Here is a 24,793-nt window from a genome sequence, read left to right as displayed (position 1 = left end):
GTTTGATAAGATTTATTTTATCCAATGGCACACTTCCCAGTTCTGTAACTTTTCAAAACACAGTCAGTAGTTACACTTCAAATTACCAAGAATGTTAAACACAACATAATGTAAAGCGCATCTAAAAGGCAGAGGTATTAAGGATATCTCAATACTCCAGAGTCACTCCGAACCAACAACTAAAACTGACAGCAGATGCTCTCTCTGGTCTATACAGTTTTCACAAAGCTGCCGAGGAATGTCTAGTATTTCTTTAAATTACTGGAAAGCATATGAGGGATGGATAGATACAGTTACAGTTGCAGATGAAATTTATTATAGTTATTCAATTGCAATGCCTATTACAGTGATACAGGGACTGGACCAAAGTGTTGCCAAATGGTCGCTGAATTTGGAAACTTTTCGCCAAATTTGGTGACAAAAATTAGTTGCAAAGCCATTGCCAACTTGTGGAGATATCGCCAGTTTAGTGAGATAACCATTTACTCAATGTTAAAAAATAAACTTGCCCCTCTATTCTTATCATTCTGGCAGATCATCATCTATTTAGATTTTCATGTTACATTATATAGAAAAAAATATGATTTCACATATAATTTCACTCAGATTATTTATGTGTACAAATTTTGTAAAAATTTGAAAAAAGCCTATTTAAAGGGCAAATAATACTTCTTATATTTCTGTGTATTTTATTTTCATAAATTATTTTTTAAATATATATTGCCTTAAAGTAAATTCTTTAAATTTCACTGATTTAAGAAGTGCTTAAACTATTACAGATTTTTTTTGGCTGAAATTTAAAAAAACTTCTCTTAAGGTGTTTAGATTCATTAAAGATTTCAACATGCATGAAAGTTAACTATATTAATTTTGAATTCTCAAAAAAGTATGTTACTTTAAATAAAAAAAATATTTCATTAGAATAGAACAGAAATACTTAAAAAGGTTTAAAGAGATAAAATTTTTTAAAACACCAAAACATTTAAATAATATGTATTGTATAAAATCTTTTTTCATATATAATATACATTATTCAAAACATATTACTTGAAGAAAAGCATCAGTATTCATCTCACTGCATGGCATATCCACTATTTTGGCGGCTAATCGTATCCCCTCAGCAGCAACCGTCAAGCACTCAACATCAGAATCTCTTAGTGCAGTAGTTTTATGACCATCAGCATTGAGAAGAACAAACTCAACAGTTACTGTGTGACCACTTCCAGAATATTTAGCTTTTCTGTTATAAAGGGGGAAGGCACGTGCTACAGCACAAGCAGAGGCAAAAGCATCTTTGTACTCACAAACAATCTGCAGATAAGAGAAAACATTGCAATAATAATAAAATAGAAGCATAAGGACTGAGCAAAAACAATTATACAAATATAAATAAAAAATATTCTAAGCAACCCAAATAATTTGCAAACCTCTGATAACTTTTTACTCAAATCCATAATTTTTCATTTTGTACAGAAATAAATTCTAAATACTGACAACCAAAACTATTTAAAACAGAAAATTCTAACTGCCTGCAGCTATGAAGCAGTTTTTACAGTACAGCTTTTTACTGTAAAATAAGCATGTTTAAATGAAGGAAAACACTTTTTCATCAAGATGTAACATTACATTTGTGCATTGTAAAAAAAAAAAAAAGGGGGGGGGGACTAAAGAGAGATGTTATGTCTATACATTTTATTATATTTAATAAGCTTAAACATTATATTCTTACATAATTACGTTCAGAAACTTTGTTAATTTTCAAATTAGTTGCAGCATATCAATGTCTTAATACCTAGAATCTGAAACATCACAATGTTTTTACTCTATTATTTTTATTCATTGAGTATAGCAACAAAACTTCATATTACTTACATATGAACATTTTGGATATGATAATCACAAATAAAATGGCACATGCCAACCCATTTGGCTGTTCATATAACCAAAATGTTCCCTCGATCAAACAGTCAAAAATAGCTATATGGTACTTTTCCGTTTGGCCGGTGCAAGCAATAAAGTCGCTGAGAATGGTACAACCAATGCCAAACCGAATATCTTCGCTGATAACCTTTCACGGCACTTTTTCAAAACAAGTCGCTGAGATTTCTTATCAGATTGATCGTTTTTTTCAATATTGGCATACAGTTACATAGAATTTTTTAAATTATAATATTGAAATAATTCTTGCATTTAAACTCATATTCCATACTAAGATTTAACTTGAAATTAATGTAGATAATTCCTGAGAGAACCAGATTTTTGTAGTGTAGTTTATCTGAGATGAGATCGTTTGGGATTACGTGATATTAACCGGCGAACCAAAAGCTTATACCATGAAAGCATAGTAAATTCTTAAATTAGTGTCTTTTTACAAGTATGTGAAAAATGGATGATGAACCAAAGAAAATTTGGGATTTGCCCAGGACAGAGGAAGAATCTGTCAGATTCTTTCACGCAAAAAAGTGGGTTTTTTTTTTTTTTTTTTTTTTGTTGTTGTTGCCTAACATTGCTATTTGTGAAAATAATCATAAAATGAAATTATATTTCGGAGACGAAATTTGATGGCGTTGCAACCTTTCAACTTGCTGCAGTAAAAGAAGTATACGTAAAGGCACATGGTTTGACTCATCAAGACTGAGTTTCTTGAAGTGTGTAAGATTTATTTATGGTTGGAGTGAAGAATTAACTTAAGTTAAATGGTGTGAAAAGCAGTTGGAAATCAATCACGGAACAGTTGTGGATTGGAAGAGGTTTGTGTGGATTCTTTACTTAAATGTCATCAACGCAAAATAGGAGGACCTGGTACGATCGTTGAAATGGATGAAAGCGCAAAAACAACGTGGGACGGATTTTATCACAACAGTGGATCTTTGGTGGAGTTTGTCGTGAAACAAACGAATGTTTCCTTGTGAAGATGCCAAACCGATCCATGACTATTATATTAGAGGCAATAAATGAAAACATCGAAAAAGGAACTACAATATATTCTGATTCATGGAAATCATATTGCAATGAAAAACTGGAAGAGGAAAGTTTCGAAGATTTCAAAGTGAACCATAAATACAATTTTGTAAATCCGGAAACTGGAACGCACACGCAAAAAATGGAAAGACTATGGGTAGCACAAAATGGCGGAATAAGAAACACAGAAGAACGGCACGTCATCATCTGGAAAGTTACCTCGCCGAATTTATGTGGCGAAAGGACACAAAAGACCCATTTGAAAAAATTTTTAAATGATATTAAAATATTTATGCCTCCAAAATAAATAAAAAAAAAAAAAAAAAAAAAAAAAAAAAAAAAAAAAAAAATTCTTAGAATTAACATTTGTTAACATTTTTTTATGTGTATACTGTGTGTTGTTGGCAATAAAGTCTGCTTGGTGAGACTTGCGCCGGAGAAAGGGAAATGGCGAGGTTTGCGTCGGCGAAACGGAAAAGTACCAATAATATCATATATTAGCTTCATATATTTCTGTTCGAATTAAAGAAATGAAAGAAAACAATAGCAATCCAAAATGAGATTTTAGGATTTAAAAAAATTCTTATTGCAAAATTTCTTAAAAAAACTTAAGTTTTCAATGTATTCTTCTTCGATTGTACTACAGTCTATTACAGACCAAGGCCATTTCAATAAGCTTCCTCCAATCTATCTGATTAGTTGCTACAGTCCACCAACAATTGATTTTTAAAGTCTTGAGATCTGCTTCCAAGTAGACTATCCATCAAAATCTCCAAAGATCACAGTTTTTTCCTAATACACTTGCAAAAGTTACCTTTTTTAACAAGGTTTAAGCTGTCACATCTGAAAATATGCCCAAGCCACCTGATTACGACTGATTACTGATATGATTTGATAACTCGGACAATATTAGGTTGTTTGTATCTTGTATACATTTCATGGTTAAACTAAATTCTCCATCTATTATTTTTTCTAACAGGGCCATGTATTTTTCTTTCAAAGATTAAAGTCTTTCTTTATCTGTTTTTGTTAATGGCCAGTATTCACTACCATGCAATATGATAGGTCTAATGAGAGTTGCACAAAGATTTATTTTTGAATTTAGACATAACACATTCTTTAAGCCATGACATCTATTAGCTCTAAATAATCTATCATCAATTTCAAGTTTAATACTGCTATCATTAGAGATGATAATACAGAGATACGTAAACCGAGAAATGCCCTCGAAAAGCATAAGAATTTATTTGCAGTGAAAGGGGATTATTGTACTCTACTAGTTACTGCTATAAATTTTGTTTTACACTAATTAATTTTATACTCATTTCACTTTTTATTCACTGTGACACCAATTTTTCAGTTTTAACCAAGAACTGAATCTTCAAACCAAGAACTGATTCTCCAGTTCTTAACAGCAATATGTGTTATCAAAGTTTTTATCATACATCCAAATGTGATTACACAGTTCAAACTAAATTATGCAAATATAAAACAATCTTAGGAAACAACAGACAGAAACAGATCAAGAATTCCAGTGAAACTAAATTTATGCATATAATTATTAACTAAAAGCATGGTATTTTCTGTATAACAATACAATTCAATATAGAGCATAATAAATTTACGATCAATATTATGACAAAGTAATCTTGATGAAACTATTACCTTAAAAGGTAAACAGAAACTAGAACTTAATAACCATTACATTAGCTCAAATAATGAGGATGTAGTTGTAGAGACATTAGGTACATTTTTGGAAGCAGGAAAGATGAAAAATAGCAACTGCCTTTGCCGGGAATCGTACCATGGACCTCTGGAATACTGGCCCAGCATGCAGAACCATTACACCATGAAGGCATACTAGGAAAGTGAGAGAAATACCTTATATAGCAAAGAACTAATGGCTATTGTAGGACTTAAGTGACGATTAGAAATTTAAGTTAACTGGTTCTTTGAGAAATCTTCCACACAGACTAAGACCAACAATATGTTTCTATTGACTTTGCAATTATGAAGAACTGGACATTTTACAGCTTTTTGTGGAGCAAAAGTTTCACACTAAACTTGCATTCTATAACAGGATTAGACAGTGGATATCAATACTAGTGCTTCACAGATATCCTTGCAAAATTCAACATTATTTATGAACTTACTCGTCTTGAATGACCATTGAAAAATAGAAAGCATATACAATGTATACATATATTTCTATTTTCCAACAGTCAGTCAAGACCAGTAATTACTATGATTACAGTACGTAATATAAACATTTAAATATTTATATGTTTATGTTAAAGATTATATATATTTTTATGGATTTTGTATTTAAATAGATAATTTAAGTAGAATTGTAACTAAAATTGTATTTTTCTGTGTAATGTAGCAGAAGACAAATTTTAAGAGAAAGCTATGCCAGAAAAGTAAGAATACAGGGTACATGCATTTAACATTGAGTAAATGGGTATCTTGGTAATATGTATTGAAACTGAATAACTGTAATAGACCGCTATGTTAGCTGTAACCATAATCCCACAGTATTATTGCTTTCTGATAATTCTGAGAAGCAGAAAGTACTAGAAATATCTCGCGGCCGGTTGAAAACTACTTAAGGCCGAAGAGAGAGCATTTGCTCCCTGTTGTTTAGTTAGCTACTAGTATTACTGTTGAGAGTTCAACGTGATATCGGATTAGCTTTCTCTTTTGATACACTTTGCATTGCACTGTGTGATACTGTGAACACCTGTATGACTATTTTTGTGGAAAACTCCAGAGTTCTGAAATATTCCTTTGATAAAAATGAAATTTTTGTAACCAATTATCGGACTTATGCACTCAATCTATTACGAACACATATGCACACAACACTCTTTGGTGTCAGGAGTAGGGTTGAACGGCAGTGACAAGAGCGAGGGGAACAATTAAGGCAGTTGCTGTTTCAAGAAAGATGGAAGCTGGTCAAGAATCTGTTAAAGAAAAGATGAAAGCAGTTTTGCTGTTGCCAAAGAAATTGACAACTTAAAGAAGTGCATAGCGACAGCAGGGAGCAATTCTGATGGTTTTAAATTTTTAACCATGCCTGCTCGTTCCTCCCTGAATGCTATCCTTTCCTATCAAGAGGCTGTCACAGTATCAGAGGTAATGAGACAGCATTGGATTTCCAGGTTCGGAGTGACTCTTCAGTTACATTCTGATCAAGGAAGAAATTTTGCATCAGCTGTAATTAAAGAACAATGCAACATACTCAACACTGACAAAACCCAAACGACACCTTTATATACCCAGTCAGACAAAATGGCGTAGAGGTTTAATCAAACCATCCTTAATAACCTCTCGTTGGTGGTTTCCAGAAACCAACAGGACTGGGACAAGAAGTTACCTCTATTTTTAATGGCTTATCGAAATGCTATCCACAAGACTTCCGGCTGTTCCCCATCTCCAATGTTTTTTGGTCATGAACTTTGTTTGCTTTGTGATCTCTTGTTTGGTCAACCTCTGGATGAGCTTTCATTGCATGAGAGTGCATACAAGAACTCTAAGCATGATCAGAAGTGATGCACAATTTTGTTTTGTACGAGAGCGAGTCAACTTGGTGGCAGAAAAGATGAAGACCTGATATGACATGAGAGCTACAGGACATCGATTCAACAAAGGTGATAAGGTGTGGTTGTGGAGTCCGATTTGACAAAAAATATTCTCTCCTTACTACAGGCTATCTCATTACTATGATTACAGTACGTAGTGTATATAATGTAAATAGTGTAAGACCATGGTCCATTTGTTTCTAAACCTGTGCACTCATTTATTGATTTAGTATTTGATTTGTTTTAAATTACTTATTGCAATTATTGTTTATGTTGTTTGTTATTTGCATTGCAATGTTAATTATTGCATCGATACTTTAGTTTTAAGTATGTGTTCCTGTCTAGGACATGCAGTCCTTGGAAAAGGGGCAATGCTAGGGATTTTGTATTCAAATAGATTACAATAATGTTTCTTTGGTAATGCATATGTTATGTTTGCATATATTTTTATGTACTCGGGGCAAGAGTACATACTAAGAGTACGCGTTTTTACATACTCAGTTTTTTGCTATAGAGAACCCTGCTTTAAAGAACTTCAAGGGAACCAAAAATTTGGTTTGGTATATCTGATGTAGTATGGGAAAAAAAATAGATGATCTTAAAAAATAAATAAATAAATAAATAAATAGAGAGAGAAAGAAACTGAAAACTTTCAGACTTTATATTATGCCCAAGGGGGCCTCTTTTTAAAAACATTTTCTGTGTTACTTTTATTTATTAAATAGCATGTTCTTTTCACTTAAACGACATAAAATTCAATTCAACAGCAATATCACAAAATATTTAAACATAGGATATCTTTAGAATTTCGGACAGACAGTCTCATACTGCAGATAAAAATGTTTTTTTCCATACAGTGTTGCCACTGCTTACAGATAAAATGATTTTGTTAATCAAAAATTCATTAAAATTTTACAAAATATGAGACAGATGATAAATTCAATATTCGGCTTCCAGATGCGCATGTTTGGGTGGAGAATTACATTATTCAAAATTTAATTGCTCTAGGTACCGTTGTGTTTTCACAATGCGAGAAACATATATAAATTCATGCGGATTCTTCATGATTTAATTTAGTTAAATATAATATAAGGCAATAGTATTTGGCAGCAACAATTTAAAAAGTGATTCACCGTTTATAGTGAACCAAAACATAATGCCGTTTCGAGCCCTTCTGGGTTAATGCTTCCTTTGGGCTAAAAATAGTAAAAAAATTGTTTGATAAATCACACAGAAAGAGTGATTAGCAATATGTTAATAGTAATTTTAACCTTTTCAAGACAGTGTTCATATATACGGTATCACATGATTTTCCCTATGGTATGATATATAGTACTTGACCATCCTTTCCGAGTCTTGTGGCCCATAATCACAGCAGTGTGATTTCAAATTCAAATGTTAAGTTTTAAATGACACTATATGGTAGTTGAAGCTCATTTTATATTTCTGAATGATGTTCCACGAAGCTCTATATGCCTGCAGTAGGTTTTTGTTCATATTTCGATGGAAAGTCAAGAAGACAGTGTACAGTATGCAGAAAAAGTTCTTTAAAAGAAGAAGAAAAAAGAAGTATATATATATATATGTGTGTGTGTGTATGTTAAAAAAAAATCTGAAGCTTTCAGATTTTACATTATGCCCAAAGGGTCATTTTTTAAACATTTTGTGTGTTACTTTTATTTATTAAATATCATGTTCTTTGCACTGAAACCATAAAATTCAATTCAACAGCAATATCGCAAAATAATTTTTAAATAAGCATAACTTTAGAATTTCCAATACACAGTGTCACGCACTGGAGATAATTCCACCCCCATACAGTGTTGCCACTGCTCGCTTTGAAATCGAGTTAATGAAAAATTTTTTAAAGTGCTACAAGATATGAAATTGATAATAAAACAAATTCCAAGTTAGAGCTTCTTGATGCCCATATTCGGTGGAGGATTACGTTATTCAAAATTTGATGGCTCTAAGTACCGTTGTTTTATCACAATGTGAAAAACATACATACATTTACGCAGATTCTTCATTTTTTAATATCTTTAAATATAATACAGGATGATAATATTTAGTGGCAACAATTTGAAAAATGAAACGGACATTTAAAGTTTTCGATGTAAAATGGCAAAACAAAATTAATAGTCCTTCCTTCTGAGCTATATATATATATATATATAAAAACACATTTTTGTCTTTTGATGCAAAAAAATCTTTCTCATGGGAATTAAAAAAATTTAGTTAAATGAATTCAAAACTATGCTTAAATTCCTTATGTTGAAATTTACGTAGCTGGATTTGTTAGTATTTGTGAGAAACAGATTTTGCAGCTTGTGGACTGAAATCATAAAGAAAAATTATGGGTGTTGTCTTTCTTATATATTTTCTTTCGGGTGTCAGCATCATTAGATTTAATTCAAACTGATTTCATTATTCACATTGAACTCTTTCTAAAATAGACCTAAATAAATGTCTAATAATCTAAATAGAAACCTCTATCTAAATAAACACATTTATAACAGAACTATTAATATAATTAGTTATTTTGTAGTTGTAATTATAGTAATAAGGAAATATACCAGAATTAGGATATTCTTAAAAAGTACACGTTTTTAAATATGTTGTTGTTGCTAATGCTCACTTGTCTGATCTATAGTCAGCCCAAGCCCACGAAATTCCTCACGGCAAGAAGTGCAAGTTTACGCCTATTGTTAGCAACAGCCTTGAGCTTCTTACAGGTGACAGTGCGATTTAAGCTCAGTTCTGTTACCAATTTTGATTGAGAACATCATGAGGGGACGGGTCCGAATGTCTCCTACCCCTCTTTCCCTACCATCAACCTCTCGAGAGGACTTTTGTCTCGCCGCATATTTAGAGTGCTCTCATGCCACATGGACAATATACATTTACAAACATCCAAGCCTTCTCCGGGATTTGAACCCGGACCCTTCAGCACAGCAGTCAGCAACGCTTACCAGTATAGTGGTTCGGAGGCCATTTTTTAATATTCGTTACTTTAAAGGTATCCACCTTGATTTCTCTCTGTTTCATAGTTAATGCGATAATTTAAAAAGGCTCACCAGCTACCAAGTGGCAAAGTCGCTGAACACCGGTATTTTGGCTTTTTTCTTCAGAAGGTTTGTTAAAACTGTTAATGACAATCTGCTAAGTATGCACGTAGCTGATTCCAATATACAGCGAAAAACGTTTAACACGAAACTGAGGGGATTGAAATATTTTTTTGTGTTAAAGAATGTTAAGGAATATATATATATATATATTTAACAAAATTAAGTTTATTAGAGTACATTTTATTTACATAGATATGCATATATGCATGTATTTAATAAAAACCAATGAAAAAAATATCCACAAGAACTTGATGAAAATTAGTCAAATTGCTAACAAATTATTCAATGTTGTCAATTTTCTTATTCATTTCACCCTTAGAATGTGCATCTAAATAACTGCACATAATTTTCATGATTTTCCTCATTTCGGGTGAATGTGCGAACAGGAGCTACATTATTCATTTTATTTTCGTCGTCAGAATCTGCATTTTTAGAATTCAACGAACTCCAAAATGTCTTTGTCTGCCATAATTAGGGCTGGACACATATTATCACCAACTATTGTAACAAATTCTTCTGATAATACAGTAGGACAGTCTAGAACTTTACATACAAAGACTTTCTCAAACATTTCATTAAGCGTCGGCTGAGTTTCAATATCCTCCTTCTCCATTTCTTTTGACGCCATATATGAAGAGACAGAGACATACAGAGTACAGCATATGAACTAAACTCACAGATTTTTACTCAGACTGCTATGTATTCTTCATCGAATTCTAGAGGCAACTGATGAGAAATGAGATGTATGTGTGGCGTTCGTAGGGGTGGAAGGGGAAAATAGCTTAGATAAACAAAACTGGCTCGTATCGCAGGCTATTCCTACGGTATTTCAAAGCTAAGTTAGCTTTCTTTCTATGAAACATGTGAAACCACCTCTCTTTCATTTCACACACATCTTGAATCTCGCCTGCAAGGCCGGTGTTTTCCGTATTTTGTTCATGTCCAGAAAGGATATCTTTTCATATTAAGCGATTTTTATTTCGCGTTAAGAGAAACAAAATGCATGAAAATATACAATAGTTTGTAGGAATCGCTGTATTATTTTGTGTTAACCGATAATTCTTTTTAAGCGTTTTCGCATTAAACGTATTTCACTGTACATATATGAGAAGTAAAAAATATTATGTGATTGATATAAATTTAATAATAACAGACATATATTGTTTGGAAAAATTCTGATATGCATCTCAGTTTCATGAAAAAGATACAGATATACTTCAAAATTTAAACTGCCCATTTCTGGCACTTAATCTTCACAAATATTAAGCAAGTTTCCTTCAAAATAAAAATAACTTTAAAAAAATCTGAAAACATATATTTTCAAATAAGTTAAACTGTAAATAGTAAATTTATCCCTTTTAACAGGCCCATGGGTACATCAAAATTCACTTCTTCGATATTTGGGCAATAAGTTGTTACTTTTAGCATGAGCAGCCACCCAAGTTTCCAGAGTCTGTAAATTTTGGTTATAAGACTACTTGAAGTCATGCTTATACAGAGATCATCCTGCATCTTTTATAAAAATTATCCTTTGAGACAGGAAATATTGCTTATTTAACTATATGGATGGTCTTCAGTGGTTAGAGTCACTCTGTCAGATGGCTTTATCGATAATTTTTAAGAAAGACAGTTTCGTGCTGCCTGTGATGTTGATGATTATTTTTAGAGAGAGTTTGATTGTGACGGTTGCTACACTGAGCATCTAGAATGGTCACATTGTTGTGTTATTAATAAATCAAGCACATTTTCATGGACAGAATTCCCATTTGGGAAGCACACTGAACATCTATTACAATGATAAACTTTATATGATGGAAAAAAAATAAAGTTCATCATCACAGAACCCTTCATTCAACAAACAAAATATTAAAATTTTGTGTTTCCCAAAATTTATACAAAACAAATTTTCTCCCCAAACAAAAGCATTTACTGTAAATAACATCTAAAATACAGAACAAGTGTAGGTTATTACCACAATGTATTCATCGCTGCCTGATGAAAAACCTTTCACAAGTTTGGTAAGAGCATGAGCCTGAGATGGTGTATTATGCCTTGAGCAAGAATTTGGAAGACATGCAAGAGAAGCATGATTTAAGTATAATGGCCATGTGTCAGTAGATGAAGGTCGTAAACTTTCTATAGCTTGTTTATACACCTGCAAAAATACAATATATAATAACCAGAACCAACTTTTAAGTAGCATGTATTACACATTTGTAATTTTTTTTTTCCTTTATTCATTAAGATGCAATTTAAAAAACTATACTTCCTGTTAAATAAAACTGCTTCGTAAACATAAAAATAGAATAAGAAAATTCAGTAGTTAATAACAAAAGATAAAACTAAGAACATATATGCAAAGCGAATTGCTCATTTCACATAACAGAAACATTATTACAAACATACACTACATAAAATGAGTGCCAGTTTTCTGTTACTTGAACTCTCTATATAATGTTAAGCTAAGTTTTGTGCAGAGTAAAAGGTTTAATAATAAAATAGAAACAATTTAATTTCACATATTTCGATATAAATACCATAATTTTCACTGTATAGAAGCAAAATTATAAAATGATATTAAAAACAGACAAGAGTTTTTTTGACACCATAGATCATATAAGGTTTTATTCAAAATAAATCCTAATTTAAAAGAAATTTTTCCCAATTTTAAGGATGCTGTCTTTATTTACATCTACTATAGTTACTCTATCCAATAAGCTTCTGCCTTAGAAGTATGGCTGTTAACCGTCATTCAGGAGATTCTTTAAAGTTTTAAGCTGACAAATACTATCTTAAACTTTCTAAACAGCTTTAAAATATTACATATGTACTATTATATTAATATTGGATGCAGTAACTACAATATATCTGCCAAAATGATCCCATTCTGTATTAATATAGTAGCTGCAGCCATGCATATACAAAACCAATTTATACCTACTGTTGTACCTCTCACATACAGCAAGGATAAGTCTGGCAACAGCTGCAGGAAGAAAAACTTAACAGTGCTGGAATGGCAACAGTGGATGATATTCTATAGACTTTAATTTTGATTTTGAGTCGAAGTTTTTTGCATCTTTTGCAATACTATTGCGTTAGAACATTTGAGTTTTGGGTGAATGAAATGGAATCCGCTGTCCCGCTGCGAATATTAGTAAAATATATTTAGAAAATTAGCTGCGTTGGAAAGGATGAAACCTTGTGTTTGAATTTGCGGTACTTTTCCTCCTAAAGTTGCGTCGAGTTCAGAATATTATGCCAGCCTTATTCACGCTGCTGCAGATAAGTTTAAATTTTTGTTATTGTGTTTATTGTATATAACTTGCAAATATCTGAATAGAATTCTATTAAATAAACATTTAAAATTCTGGAATGGTGTTGAAAATTTTAGATGTAGAGTATTCACATTGCTATGTTGGAGCCAGTGGCAGTCAGGTGTAAAGTAAAATTGTTTTTGCTCCACGACATAACAAATTGGCGAGCCAGTCAGGATTGCGATCCTGATTCGAATGTGTTGGGATTATTATATTAATATAGTTAAGAAAGTATTGTGTCTGCTATATTATATTATTGTAGTAGTAAATATTAATTTAAGTGTTATTTGGAAACGTAATGCGTTTTACCGTCTGCAATGTTGAATTTCGTATTTGTATTTGAATTAGTTTCAATCTTCAGTCAAAATGCTATGCGTTAAATCATCTGCAGTGTAAACGTAGAAAAGGTTATGCGTTAAATCTTCTACTGTGATATTCAAAATAATTTTGTTTTGCTGTATTATGAATGTTATGACATATTGTATTCATTTTTATTATATTGAGTTATATTTTTGGAATTGCTGAGTAAAGACATTTTTTGAGGATTTGTCGGATTGATGATTAAATTACAGATTTTGAGTTTTAAGTGGGTCTGCATTTAAAGATAAAATGGATGTTGATATGTTGAAGAAAAGGCGTACAACGACATGCAGTGCCTTTACTAGGACAGCTAAGATTCTAAAAACCGAACTTTGTAAAGATGTTCAAGCGGATAGAGATATATTGAAAGACAAAATTTTGAAGTTGCAGATGATAATTGCTGAGTTGAGATCTTGTGATTCAGAAATACTAGATTCAATGATTAAGGGAAAAGTCGCTAAAGATGATCTGGGAACAGAAGAATATTCAGATGAGTTTATCACGCTTAATCGTCGGGTGAAAGAGAATCTAGATAATGCAGTTGACCGTAGTGTCAATACGAGTTCTAACACGGATAGTTACATAAGTGCTTCTGATGGAAAACGGTACAAGTTGCCGAAAATTCAAATTAAAAAATTCGATGGACAATTATTAAGTTACCTTACATTTTGGGGTCAATTTAAAAGGATCCATGAGGATAAGGAGCTTAATGACATTGACAAATTCCATTATTTAGCTCAATCAATGTTACTCGGAACTCGGGCTAGTGAGTTGATAGATAGTTATCCTTTAACAGCTGAAAATTACCCGAAAGCCATTTCTGCGTTTGAGGAGCGTTTTGGAAACAAGGAAATTTTAACTGAAATATATGTGAGGGAATTGTTAAAATTAATTATCCAAAATGTACGCTCACAAGGAAAGGATCGGTTGCCGCTAGTGTCACTGTTTGACAAAATCGAATCCCATCTCAGATCTCTAGAGTCTTTAGGCTTAGCCCTGGATTCTAATGTTTCCTGGTTATATCCCATGGTCGAGTCTTGTCTGTCTGCTGAGATGCTTCGAGTATGGCAGAGAAGCGTTTTGTTCAGTAAAGAAGGATCACATATCACAAATCTCCTGGAATTTTTGCGTAAAGAGGTCGAAGGAGAGCAGAGAGTTAAACTAGCCAGATCTGGATTTGAAATTTCTTCTACTTTGCGCAATGAACATTCTAAAATTGTAAAGGTTAAGACCAAAAAACCAATCGCTAGTGCAGCAAGTCTAGTTTCTGTCAAAGCACAAAAATGTGTTTTTTGCGGAAAATTTCACGAAAGCAAAGAATGTTTTACAGCTCGATCGATGAGCTTAAAGGAAAGATTAGACAAATTAAGAGAATTAAAATGCTGCCTCCGCTGTCTTAAACCAGGGCATTTTGCGAAGAAATGTCCACAGTTTATTCAATGCTATTTGTGTAGGCGATCTCACCCTATAATTTTATGCCCGGAGGTATCAGAAAACAATGCTGACAATAAAGAAATACGAAACGAGTCAGTAATGGTACAAAGTACAATGTCCTCTCCCTTATGTATAAATGAAGTCACTCTTATGACGTTAATGGTTGAAATAGTTGTAGGCACTGTAAAGAAGGTGGTCAGGTGCCTCTTGGATTGTGGATCCCAACGATCTTACATTTTACAATCCACAGTTGAAGCTTTAAATCTGAAAAGCACTTCCTTGGAGACTTTAACTCATGCGTTATTTGGCGGAACAAGGACTGAGTCAAAAATTCACAAGAGATATTCTATAGGTCTAAGCCCGGTTGGGAAAAACAAAGTGTACCAATTTAGTTTTCTGGATCAAAATACCATTTGTGGAGGCATACCTAAAGGACCGTTATTGAAGGAATTAAAAAGACACAGAATTTGGATTTCAGATGTCGGCGAGGGTCACCTGGAAATAGAAATCCTCATAGGGAGTGATATTTATGGGCAAATACTTACTGGTGAAGTAATTCAGCTTGAGGGTGGTTTGAGAGCCATAAATACTAAACTGGGATGGACGCTGTGTGGGGAATCGAAAGGAACGATTATCCAAAGTTTTGAGGGTACCCTATCTATGCTAGTAACTAATCCTCTTATTCAAGTCAGAGAACCTTCCTTTATGTGGAAATTAGAAACTATCGGCATTGCAGATGATGCGCAAAGCATTTTCGGGGTCGCAGAAGATCAAGCAGCGAAAGAGCAGTTTCTTAGGGGCCTTCGCAGAACCGGAGATGGTAGATATTGCATGAGTTTACCTTGGGCTCTATATTCCCTCTAACTGGCATATTGCAGAAAAGAGGCTCTTTGCTACTAGAGAAAATTGAGAAAATTAAATAAATTTGATGAGTATAGTACAGTATTTAACAATTGGCTAGCGGAAGATGTCATAGAAATTGTCCCAAAATCAGTAAAGAATGGCAGAGGGCATTATTTACCACACTATCCAGTAATAAAATTAGGTAGCCTCACTACCAAGATTAGGCCTGTATTTGATGCGTCGAGCAAAGTCGTTGGTTCGCTTTCACTAAATGATTGCTTGATAAAAGGTCCAAACTTTGTAGAAGAAATCTCAGCCATTCTAATGCGGTTTAGGGAAAAGGCAATTGGTGTAACATCCGATATCAGGTGGGCCTTTTTACAGATTGAGGTAGAGCGTGAGGATCAAAATTACTTAAAGTTTTTGTGGTGGGTAAATAATAGAATTGAAGTGTTTTGTCACAAGAGGGTTGTTTTTGGGTTAACTAGTAGCCCCTATTTATTGGCAGCTGTGATTTCATTTCATTTGTCCCACGTTTCACCTGAATTCAAAGCTGTTGCGAATAAACTTGCCAAATCATTTTATGTTGACAATTGTGTCACGTGAGTCGACGATAACAAAGAGCTAAAGGTTTTTATGAGCCAGTCGATTACTATTATGGCAGAAGCCAAAATGGATCTTCGAATGTGGACTTTTAATCAATATGGTGGTCAAGAGCTAGCAGCTGAAGATAGTAATCCAGTCTCCACAGGCTTGCAGTGGGACCGACGAGATGACAGCCTTACAATATCTGTCCAAAGAGAAATCGTTAAAAGAGACTTATCAAAAAGGAGACTATTGTCTCTAATCCATGCTGTTTTTGACCCTCTAGGTTTCTTTGTGCCCGTCATATTACCTGCGAAATTAATTCTTCAAGAGGCTTGGGCAACAAAATCGACCTGGGATAAGCCATTACCAGATGAACTTCAAACAAGATTTGAGAGATGGTACGAAAGGTTGCCTAGTCTTTCCAGCCTTAAATTACCTCCGCATGGATCATGGAATTAAGGATTCATGGACTCTACACGTCTTTTGTGATGCCAGTCAAGCCGCTTATGCAACTGTCATTTACTTACGAAGTAAGGAAGAAGACGAGGTTTTCGTGAAATTCGTCATAGCAAAATCACATGTATCGCCCTTAAAGAAAAAAACTATTCTGCGTTTGGAGTTGCTAGCCTGTGTTCTAGGTGCATGCTTGGCAAGGTATACTGTTGAAACCCTGTGCTTAGTCGATGTCCCAATATATTACTGGACAGATGCTACTGTGGCTCTTAGCTGGATACAACGAGAGGAAAACTGGGGAGTATTTGTGAATAATAGAGTAAAGGGGGTTCGGAAACTCTCGAAGCAGGAATGTTGGAGACATATCCCTGGGAAATTGAATCCAGCAGATGTGGCATCTCTTGGCTGTACGCCTGAACATTTGCGGCAATGCAATTGGTGGGAGGGCCCCGAATTTCTGAAAAGCTCTCCGAAAGAATGGCCAGGCTTTGAGTTTACTGCAGACGAAAATTCTGTTGCAGCAGAAATTAAGAAGAGAGTGATTGTCAAATTTGAGTATAAAATTAGAAGATTCTGAGTGGTACAAACGTTTTTCGAGTTTTTCTAAAATAGTTAAGAGTATTCTGCTGGATTCTACGCTTTACTAATAAACTCCTAAAGAAGCCCTCGTATTCTTCGGATACCTTAACAGTACAAGAAAAAACTAACGCCGAAACATTTTTGTGGAGTTTAGAGCAAAGTAAGTACTTTCAAGAGAAAGGAGATTCCATCCATGGATTATTGGTAGTGAGAGACAACGACGGAGTCCTCAGAGTTAAAACTAAAATCATTGAACGTGATGATGAATTCTGCTTTCTTTATCCCCTGTTGCTTCCATCCAAGCATTTTTTAACTGAATGCCTCATAAGAGAGTATCATGAAAAGAACTGTCATGTGGGAGTGCAGATATTAGCTGCTAAGTTAAGAGAGCAATACTGTCTAAGCATAATATAAGATCTTGCGTAAGTTGATGTGTAGTATGTAGGAGATTTACCACTAAGGCTTTATCTACCCCTCCGATCCAGTTACCTCTTGACAGAATAAGAGATTTGGCAGTCTTTGAAACAACTGGAGTCGATCTTTGTGGACCTTTACTTCCGAGACCAAAGAGTAAAGCTTGGATCGTCTTGTTCACCTGCGCCGTATACCGGGCAATTCACCTGGAGCCTGTCACCTCTCTGAGTACCGAAACGTTTCTACAGGCTCTGAGACTGTTCATTGCCAGACGAGGCCGTCCTGCGATAGTGTATTCAGATAACAGAACCAATTTTACCAGAGCAGACAATGCTCTGAGATGCCTGGATTGGAGAAAAATCACAGAAAACGAGTGTCTTCCAATAAAATGGAAATTCATCCCCCCTATGGCTGTGTGGTGGTGGGGGGATGGTGGGAGCGCTTAGTTCGTTCCACCAAGACTCTTCTCGTGCGAATTCTAGGGGGATCGTCGGTGAATTTCGAGGAGTTACTGACTGCCCTGTGTGATGATGAATCCACATTAAACAACCATCCTTTAACATACATCTATGATGATTCGGAAGAGCTCGTACCTCTGACACCTTCCCTGTTTTTGCAAGACATAAAACAAGTGGGGGTACCAGATCTGGATTACATCGATTCCTAGAAACTGAATGTGCGTGTAAATTACTGCAATACGTTGAGACAAGAACTGAGAAGTCGCTTCCACAAGGAATATCTGGCTCAACTGGTGCAGAACGCAAACGCTTCATGTCAAAACATAAAGGTGGGGGACGTAGTCCTCATAGAACTAGACAATAAAAAACGTGTAATGTGGCCAATGGGCAAAATTGTAAAAATATTCAGTAGTAGAGATGGGGGCCCAGAGTGGTACAGGTAAGAACAAGCAGTTAATATTTGGTAAGAACAATCAAAAAACTATACCCACTAGAAGTTTCAACTACGAGTGATCCTGTGCTAACTCTGGCAAATGAAAACAGATCTAGATACGGTAGACTCTCTTAAAACCAAGGACATGCTCTTAGACATAATGTACAATATAAACGCTTTGGACTTATATCCTCTTTTGTTTAGCAATGACTTTAATTAGAAGTTTATTCTTTATTGATCTCATTTTAGTATGATCTGTCATATATATTGTATGTTAACCGAGTTTCTTTTATGTGTTTTCTAAACTAATACATAGTACTGTTTTGTTTTATTTGTAATGTTAGAAAATTTTGTGCAATGTCTGATTTTGAGAAAATCAGGATGGGAGGATGTTGTACCTCTCACATACAGCGAGGATAAGTCTGGCAACAGCTGCAGGAAGAAAAACTTGGCAGTGCTGGAATGGCAACAGCGGATGATATTCTATAGATTTTAATTTTGATTTTGAGTCGAGGTTTTTTTGCGTCTTTTGCGATACTATTGCGTTATAACATTTGAGTTTTGGGTGAATGAAATAGAATCCGCTGTCCCGCTGCGGATATTAGTAAAATATATTTAGAAAATTAGCTGCGTTGGAAAGGATGAAACCTTGTGTTTGAATTTGTGGTATTTTTCCTCCTAAAGTTGCGTTGAGTTCAGAATATTATGCCAGGCTTATTCATGCTGGTGCAGATAAGTTTAAATTTTTGTTATTGTGTTTATAGTGTATAACTTGCAAATATATGAATAGAATTCTATTAAATAAACATTTAAAATTCTGGAATGGTGTTGAAAATTTTAGATGTAGAGTATTCACATTGCTATGTCGGAGCCAGTGGCAGTCAGGTGTAAAGTAAAATTGTTTTTGCTATAACGACATAACACCTACTATACAAATCAATTGGATAATTATAAAAGATATACTAGTTATCCCATTCAGAAAGCACCACGTTTCTGCTTTATTACATAGATGATTGTTTAAAGCATTTCAACAGACATTTTTAAATTTTGAACCTTGTGTTTGAATTTGCGGTATTTTTCCTCCTAAAGTTTTAAAGTAATCCTCTTCCCCAACCATCAATATCCTCAGGTGACTACATAGAAATTTCTGAACAGTTTCAAAATATCATATAGATTACAAAATGTATATTGTGAGCTTACGTTTTTATTTTCAAAGTTAAATAATTTACGTTTAAAAAAAAATTAGTTTAACCACTTTCATATAAAGCTGTTAAATAATAATATAATAATGTGATATAAAAATTATCCATGATGATTTTGGAATAAATTAATTCAAACAGCAAAATAATAAAAAATATCAGTACAAAGATCTTTTTTTTTAATTGAAAAGTTACTTATTAGAATAAATGCATTGGGAAATATTAAATGCTGTACTGACATCTGTATATTCAATATAATTTTTAGAGCGATGGTATCGAAAAGTACTTACAAAGAAATTTTGTTGTTGTTTCTACTCAATCTTAATTCCGATTTCAGATCAGATCTAGGAACTTTATTATTGCAAAGAGGAAAAGGTTGTCAGTCAGGGCCTTCAGCATCTTACAGGTGACAATAAGAGCTTGCATAGCTCTGTTCTAATTTTAATATCACTTTGGGAGATGGATTCCAAGGGTTTACTAATCCTCTTCCCCAACCATCAATATCCTCAGGTGACTTTTAGGCTCGATGGTATTTTAAATGTCCACAAACACCACACACAAAAAAAATATATATCCATAAACACACCAGCCTTTTCTGAGATTTGAAGCTGGACTTATTGATAAGGTAGCTAGCAACACTAACTTTTGTATTGATCGGGTCAGCATGGCATCCTCATTAAATGTAGCAATAAATTCATGTACCATATTATTCAGTTGGCTGCCAGTTTAATGAATGACAAAACTGCATTTATGACCAACTTCTCAGTTTTCACACTTAGCCGTTCTTCTAACCCTGTTGAACAGATTTCTATGGATCTGAATGTATTATAAATCTTCCATTGAACAATCTAGGTATCTGAAGAAAAGACTAGTTGCTAACCTCACACAATAACAAGTTCAGGCCAGCTGTAGCATTTTGAATGGCCAAAGCAATCAATATAGGTGGGGGCTTCTTAAAATTTAAGCATATTAATAATTTGAAGCAAAATGTACATTTATTTAATTGTCATCTGCACAAGTAACTTAACTGATGTCCTCCAAAAATCCATTCTAGGCTACTGCTTTTTATCACCTATGTTTACAACCCTGATTAATTAAGACACAATAACACGCCGAATAAATATTAATTCAGAATTCAAACAACAAAAATCAGCGTTAATTTACAAAATTTTCACAGGACTAGTTTCGATGGTTTTACCGAACCATCATCTTCAGCTGCAAAACCGCAAATGAACAAGATAGGAAATAATGTTTAGATAAGATAAGAAAGCCTGGACAAGAATAAGCAAGTGGCGCCATCTGTTGGCGAAACCAGAACTAAAACATAATTTCTCTAAAAGCCGAAGGCAAATTTGGATTGGAATTAGGATCGTTAACTAGAACAGAAAGATTTTTATGAATGTGAAATGCCTCTAGAAAATCCAGTTCTCCAATAGAAGATGTTTTTTGAATAATTTTGGCAGCAGAAAAATTGAAAGTGTGATTTTCGGACCAACAATGTTCAGCAACAGAAGACTTCTGTGTTTCCTTTTTTCTAACATATGCCTCATGTTCTTTGACGCGAAATTTTAAGGCTCTCTTAGTTTGGCCAATGTAAATTAAACCGCACTGGCAAGGAATCCTATAAATACCCCAGGAATTCATATCCGGAATGGGGTCTTTGAGTATAGAAGTTGGAATTTTATTGATGGGAGAGTAAACAACCCGAAAGTTAAATTTCTGCAAAATATGTGCAACTTTATAGCTAATTGATGGAAAGAAGGGAATGACAACAGAATTTTTATAATCTCCTAAAATAAGAGTGTGGCTTTTAGTGTGTCGAGATGAGAATTTTTTAACTGCTTGATTAATAATGTTGGGTGAAAAGCCCCTGTCAATAGCTATTGCTTTTAAATAATTTAGTTCTTCATCAAGGGCTAGTTTGGAGGAGCAAACTTGAAGAGCACGGAAAACATAGGAATAAAATGAAGCTAACTTTTGTTTAGTCGGATGACATGATTTAAAGTGTGGTGGAAGGCAAACCGATGAAGGTTTACGGTAAACTGTAGTACTGAAGTTGGATGTGTTACGTGTGACCAGAATCTCGAGAAACGGAAGAGAATTGCAAGTCTCAAGTTCAAAAGTGAACTGAATAGCAGGATCAATAGAATTCATTGTTGAAAGAACTCTATTTAAATCATCTTTATTACCTTCAAACAGGGTAAAAGTATCGTCTACGTAGCGGAACCATGCCGGGAAGTTTAAAGTTTCAAACAATTTTGATTCATAATAATGCATGTAGATATCAGCCAGGATGGGACTGAGGGGGCTTCCCATGGCTAATCCCTCAGTTTGCTTGTAATATTTATTTTGGAAAACAAAATGTGTTTGTTTCAAACAGAGTTGAGTGAGAGAAATTAGCTCATCAATTTCGATGCAAGAGAAATGAAATTCGCGAAGTCTGGTTTCTAGACATCTTAATGCACCCTCCACTGGGACATTGGTGAATAATGATTTTACATCAAAAGAAACCATGAGTAAATTACGAGGAGAAATTTTTTTAACCTTTTTTACAAACTCTATTGAATTTTTTATGGTGTAAATGTTATTGTCTAATAGAGTGGAAAATCTAGAAACTAAATATTTAGCTAATGGATACGAGGCAGTACCTAAATTTGATACAATAGGGCGGAAAGGAATACCACTTTTATGAATTTTGGGAAGAGCATATAATCTGGCACAATTCGCAACAGATGGGATAAGCGAATGTTTTAAGTTGCTTGAAATGATTTGCGAAGATTTCATCGCAGTTTTTATTTTGGATAAGTCCGAAGGTGAAGGATCTTTAGGGATCGGATTATATGGTCCTTCGTTTAAGAGTTTAGTGACACCATCGATGTAAGTGTTCTTATCCATGACGACTATCTGGCCACCTTTGTCGGCCTTTGAAATGACAATATCCGGGTTAGAATGAATCTCGCGCATTGTAGCTCTTTCTCTCGCAGTTAGATTTGGTTTCAAAGGTTTATTATTGAATTTCACATTATGAGCGATAAGATGCCTAATCATTTCTTTCTGTGAATCTGAAACTTTACTGAACTTGAAAGCTTTTTCGATAGGAGCCAAAATCTTTGGAATCGAGGGTTTACAGGTTTGTGAGAAGTTAAAATTATATTTTAGAATTCTCTCTTGTTCTTCTGAAAGACTAACATTAGAAATATTAACTATTGGCTTGATGTTTACAATGGGAAGATTTTTTGAACTACTTGGACTGGAAGACTGTAAAAGAAGTTTTTCGAATTTAACTGCAAGGCTGTTTTTATGACGGTTAACTGCATTCTCCGTTCTAGACCAAGACTTTTGTTCAAGGGCAGTGAATTTTGGATATGTTTTAGCGAGTTCCAGATGAAGCTTATAGAGTTCATGTTCAATTTTGGACAATTGTTGACGTGTATCCCTTATCACGGACCGAAGTAAGGCAAGTTTGCAATTTAACAGAATTCTTGAAACGCGACTCGAAGGTTTTTGATTAGATTTGATTTGAATAAAATTGGGGATCAATTTTTTACATTTACATTTAAGTAAAAAGTCAAGATGATTCAGGAATTTTTGCCGTTTCAGGCGTAATTTAGTGAAACGATTAACGGATGAAGGCATGATAAACAATGCAGAAAATCAAACTAAATTAACTGAGCAATAATAAAGTACACACAAAATAGCAGAAAAATCCTATTGATCCTGCTATTCAGTTCACTTTTGAACTTGAGACTTGCAATTCTCTTCCGTTTCTCGAGATTCTGGTCACACGTAACACATCCAACTTCAGTACTACAGTTTACCGTAAACCTTCATCGGTTTGCCTTCCACCACACTTTAAATCATGTCATCCGACTAAACAAAAGTTAGCTTCATTTTATTCCTATGTTTTCCGTGCTCTTCAAGTTTGCTCCTCCAAACTAGCCCTTGATGAAGAACTAAATTATTTAAAAGCAATAGCTATTGACAGGGGCTTTTCACCCAACATTATTAATCAAGCAGTTAAAAAATTCTCATCTCGACACACTAAAAGCCACACTCTTATTTTAGGAGATTATAAAAATTCTGTTGTCATTCCCTTCTTTCCATCAATTAGCTATAAAGTTGCACATATTTTGCAGAAATTTAACTTTCGGGTTGTTTACTCTCCCATCAATAAAATTCCAACTTCTATACTCAAAGACCCCATTCCGGATATGAATTCCTGGGGTATTTATAGGATTCCTTGCCAGTGCGGTTTAATTTACATTGGCCAAACTAAGAGAGCCTTAAAATTTCGCGTCAAAGAACATGAGGCATATGTTAGAAAAAAGGAAACACAGAAGTCTTCTGTTGCTGAACATTGTTGGTCCGAAAATCACACTTTCAATTTTTCTGCTGCCAAAATTATTCAAAAAACATCTTCTATTGGAGAACTGGATTTTCTAGAGGCATTTCACATTCATAAAAATCTTTCTGTTCTAGTTAACGATCCTAATTCCAATCCAAATTTGCCTTCGGCTTTTAGAGAAATTATGTTTTAGTTCTGGTTTCGCCAACAGATGGCGCCACTTGCTTATTCTTGTCCAGGCTTTCTTATCTTATCTAAACATTATTTCCTATCTTGTTCATTTGCGGTTTTGCAGCTGAAGATGATGGTTCGGTAAAACCATCGAAACTAGTCCTGTGAAAATTTTGTAAATTAACGCTGATTTTTGTTGTTTGAATTCTGAACCCTGATTAAGTTAGGAACTTTTGATCCCTTGCCAATACCTTGAGATAAATGCACATAAAAGATCTGCACCTGATTAAAACGTAAATATTAAAAAAATTGGTACTTTTCTATTACACACCTACCATGCTTTTTGGCACAAGCATGTCAGGTGATTATCTCTTCCCCCAACTCCCACACGGTGCATGCATTTTTGCCATTGATTGCTTTGGCCAAACTATTAAACTTTTTGCCATCTATAAACTGGCAGCCAACAACTGTTTACAATTGAAAAACTCATCAAAATACCTCATAGAAGCTTACTGGAAAAATACCAAAAAAA

The 24,793-nt window shown here is 34.1% G+C and overlaps 1 protein-coding gene across 1 annotated transcript in view; it reads right to left on the bottom strand.

Annotated features, from left to right (window-relative positions):
• Positions 1-24,793, bottom strand: part of grsm (probable aminopeptidase NPEPL1 granny smith protein) — a 66,143-nt gene that overhangs the window by 26,354 nt on the left and 14,996 nt on the right. Inside the window, exons 3-4 of the mRNA XM_085815011.1 lie at positions 11,643-11,825; positions 1,048-1,311 (exon numbers count right to left, since the gene is read on the bottom strand). Of these exons, the coding sequence (XP_085671137.1) occupies positions 1,048-1,311; positions 11,643-11,825 (447 nt within the window). The remainder of the gene's footprint in view (positions 1-1,047; positions 1,312-11,642; positions 11,826-24,793) is intronic.

The sequence above is a fragment of the Stegodyphus dumicola genome, chromosome 4 (genome assembly GCF_044657685.1).
Source record: "Stegodyphus dumicola isolate Sdum_Otavi_A_Nest chromosome 4, ASM4465768v1".
NCBI classification, from domain to species: domain Eukaryota; kingdom Metazoa; phylum Arthropoda; class Arachnida; order Araneae; family Eresidae; genus Stegodyphus; species Stegodyphus dumicola.
The sequence above is the reverse complement of the archived record's forward strand: the minus strand, read 5'-3'. Positions and strand labels throughout refer to the sequence as shown.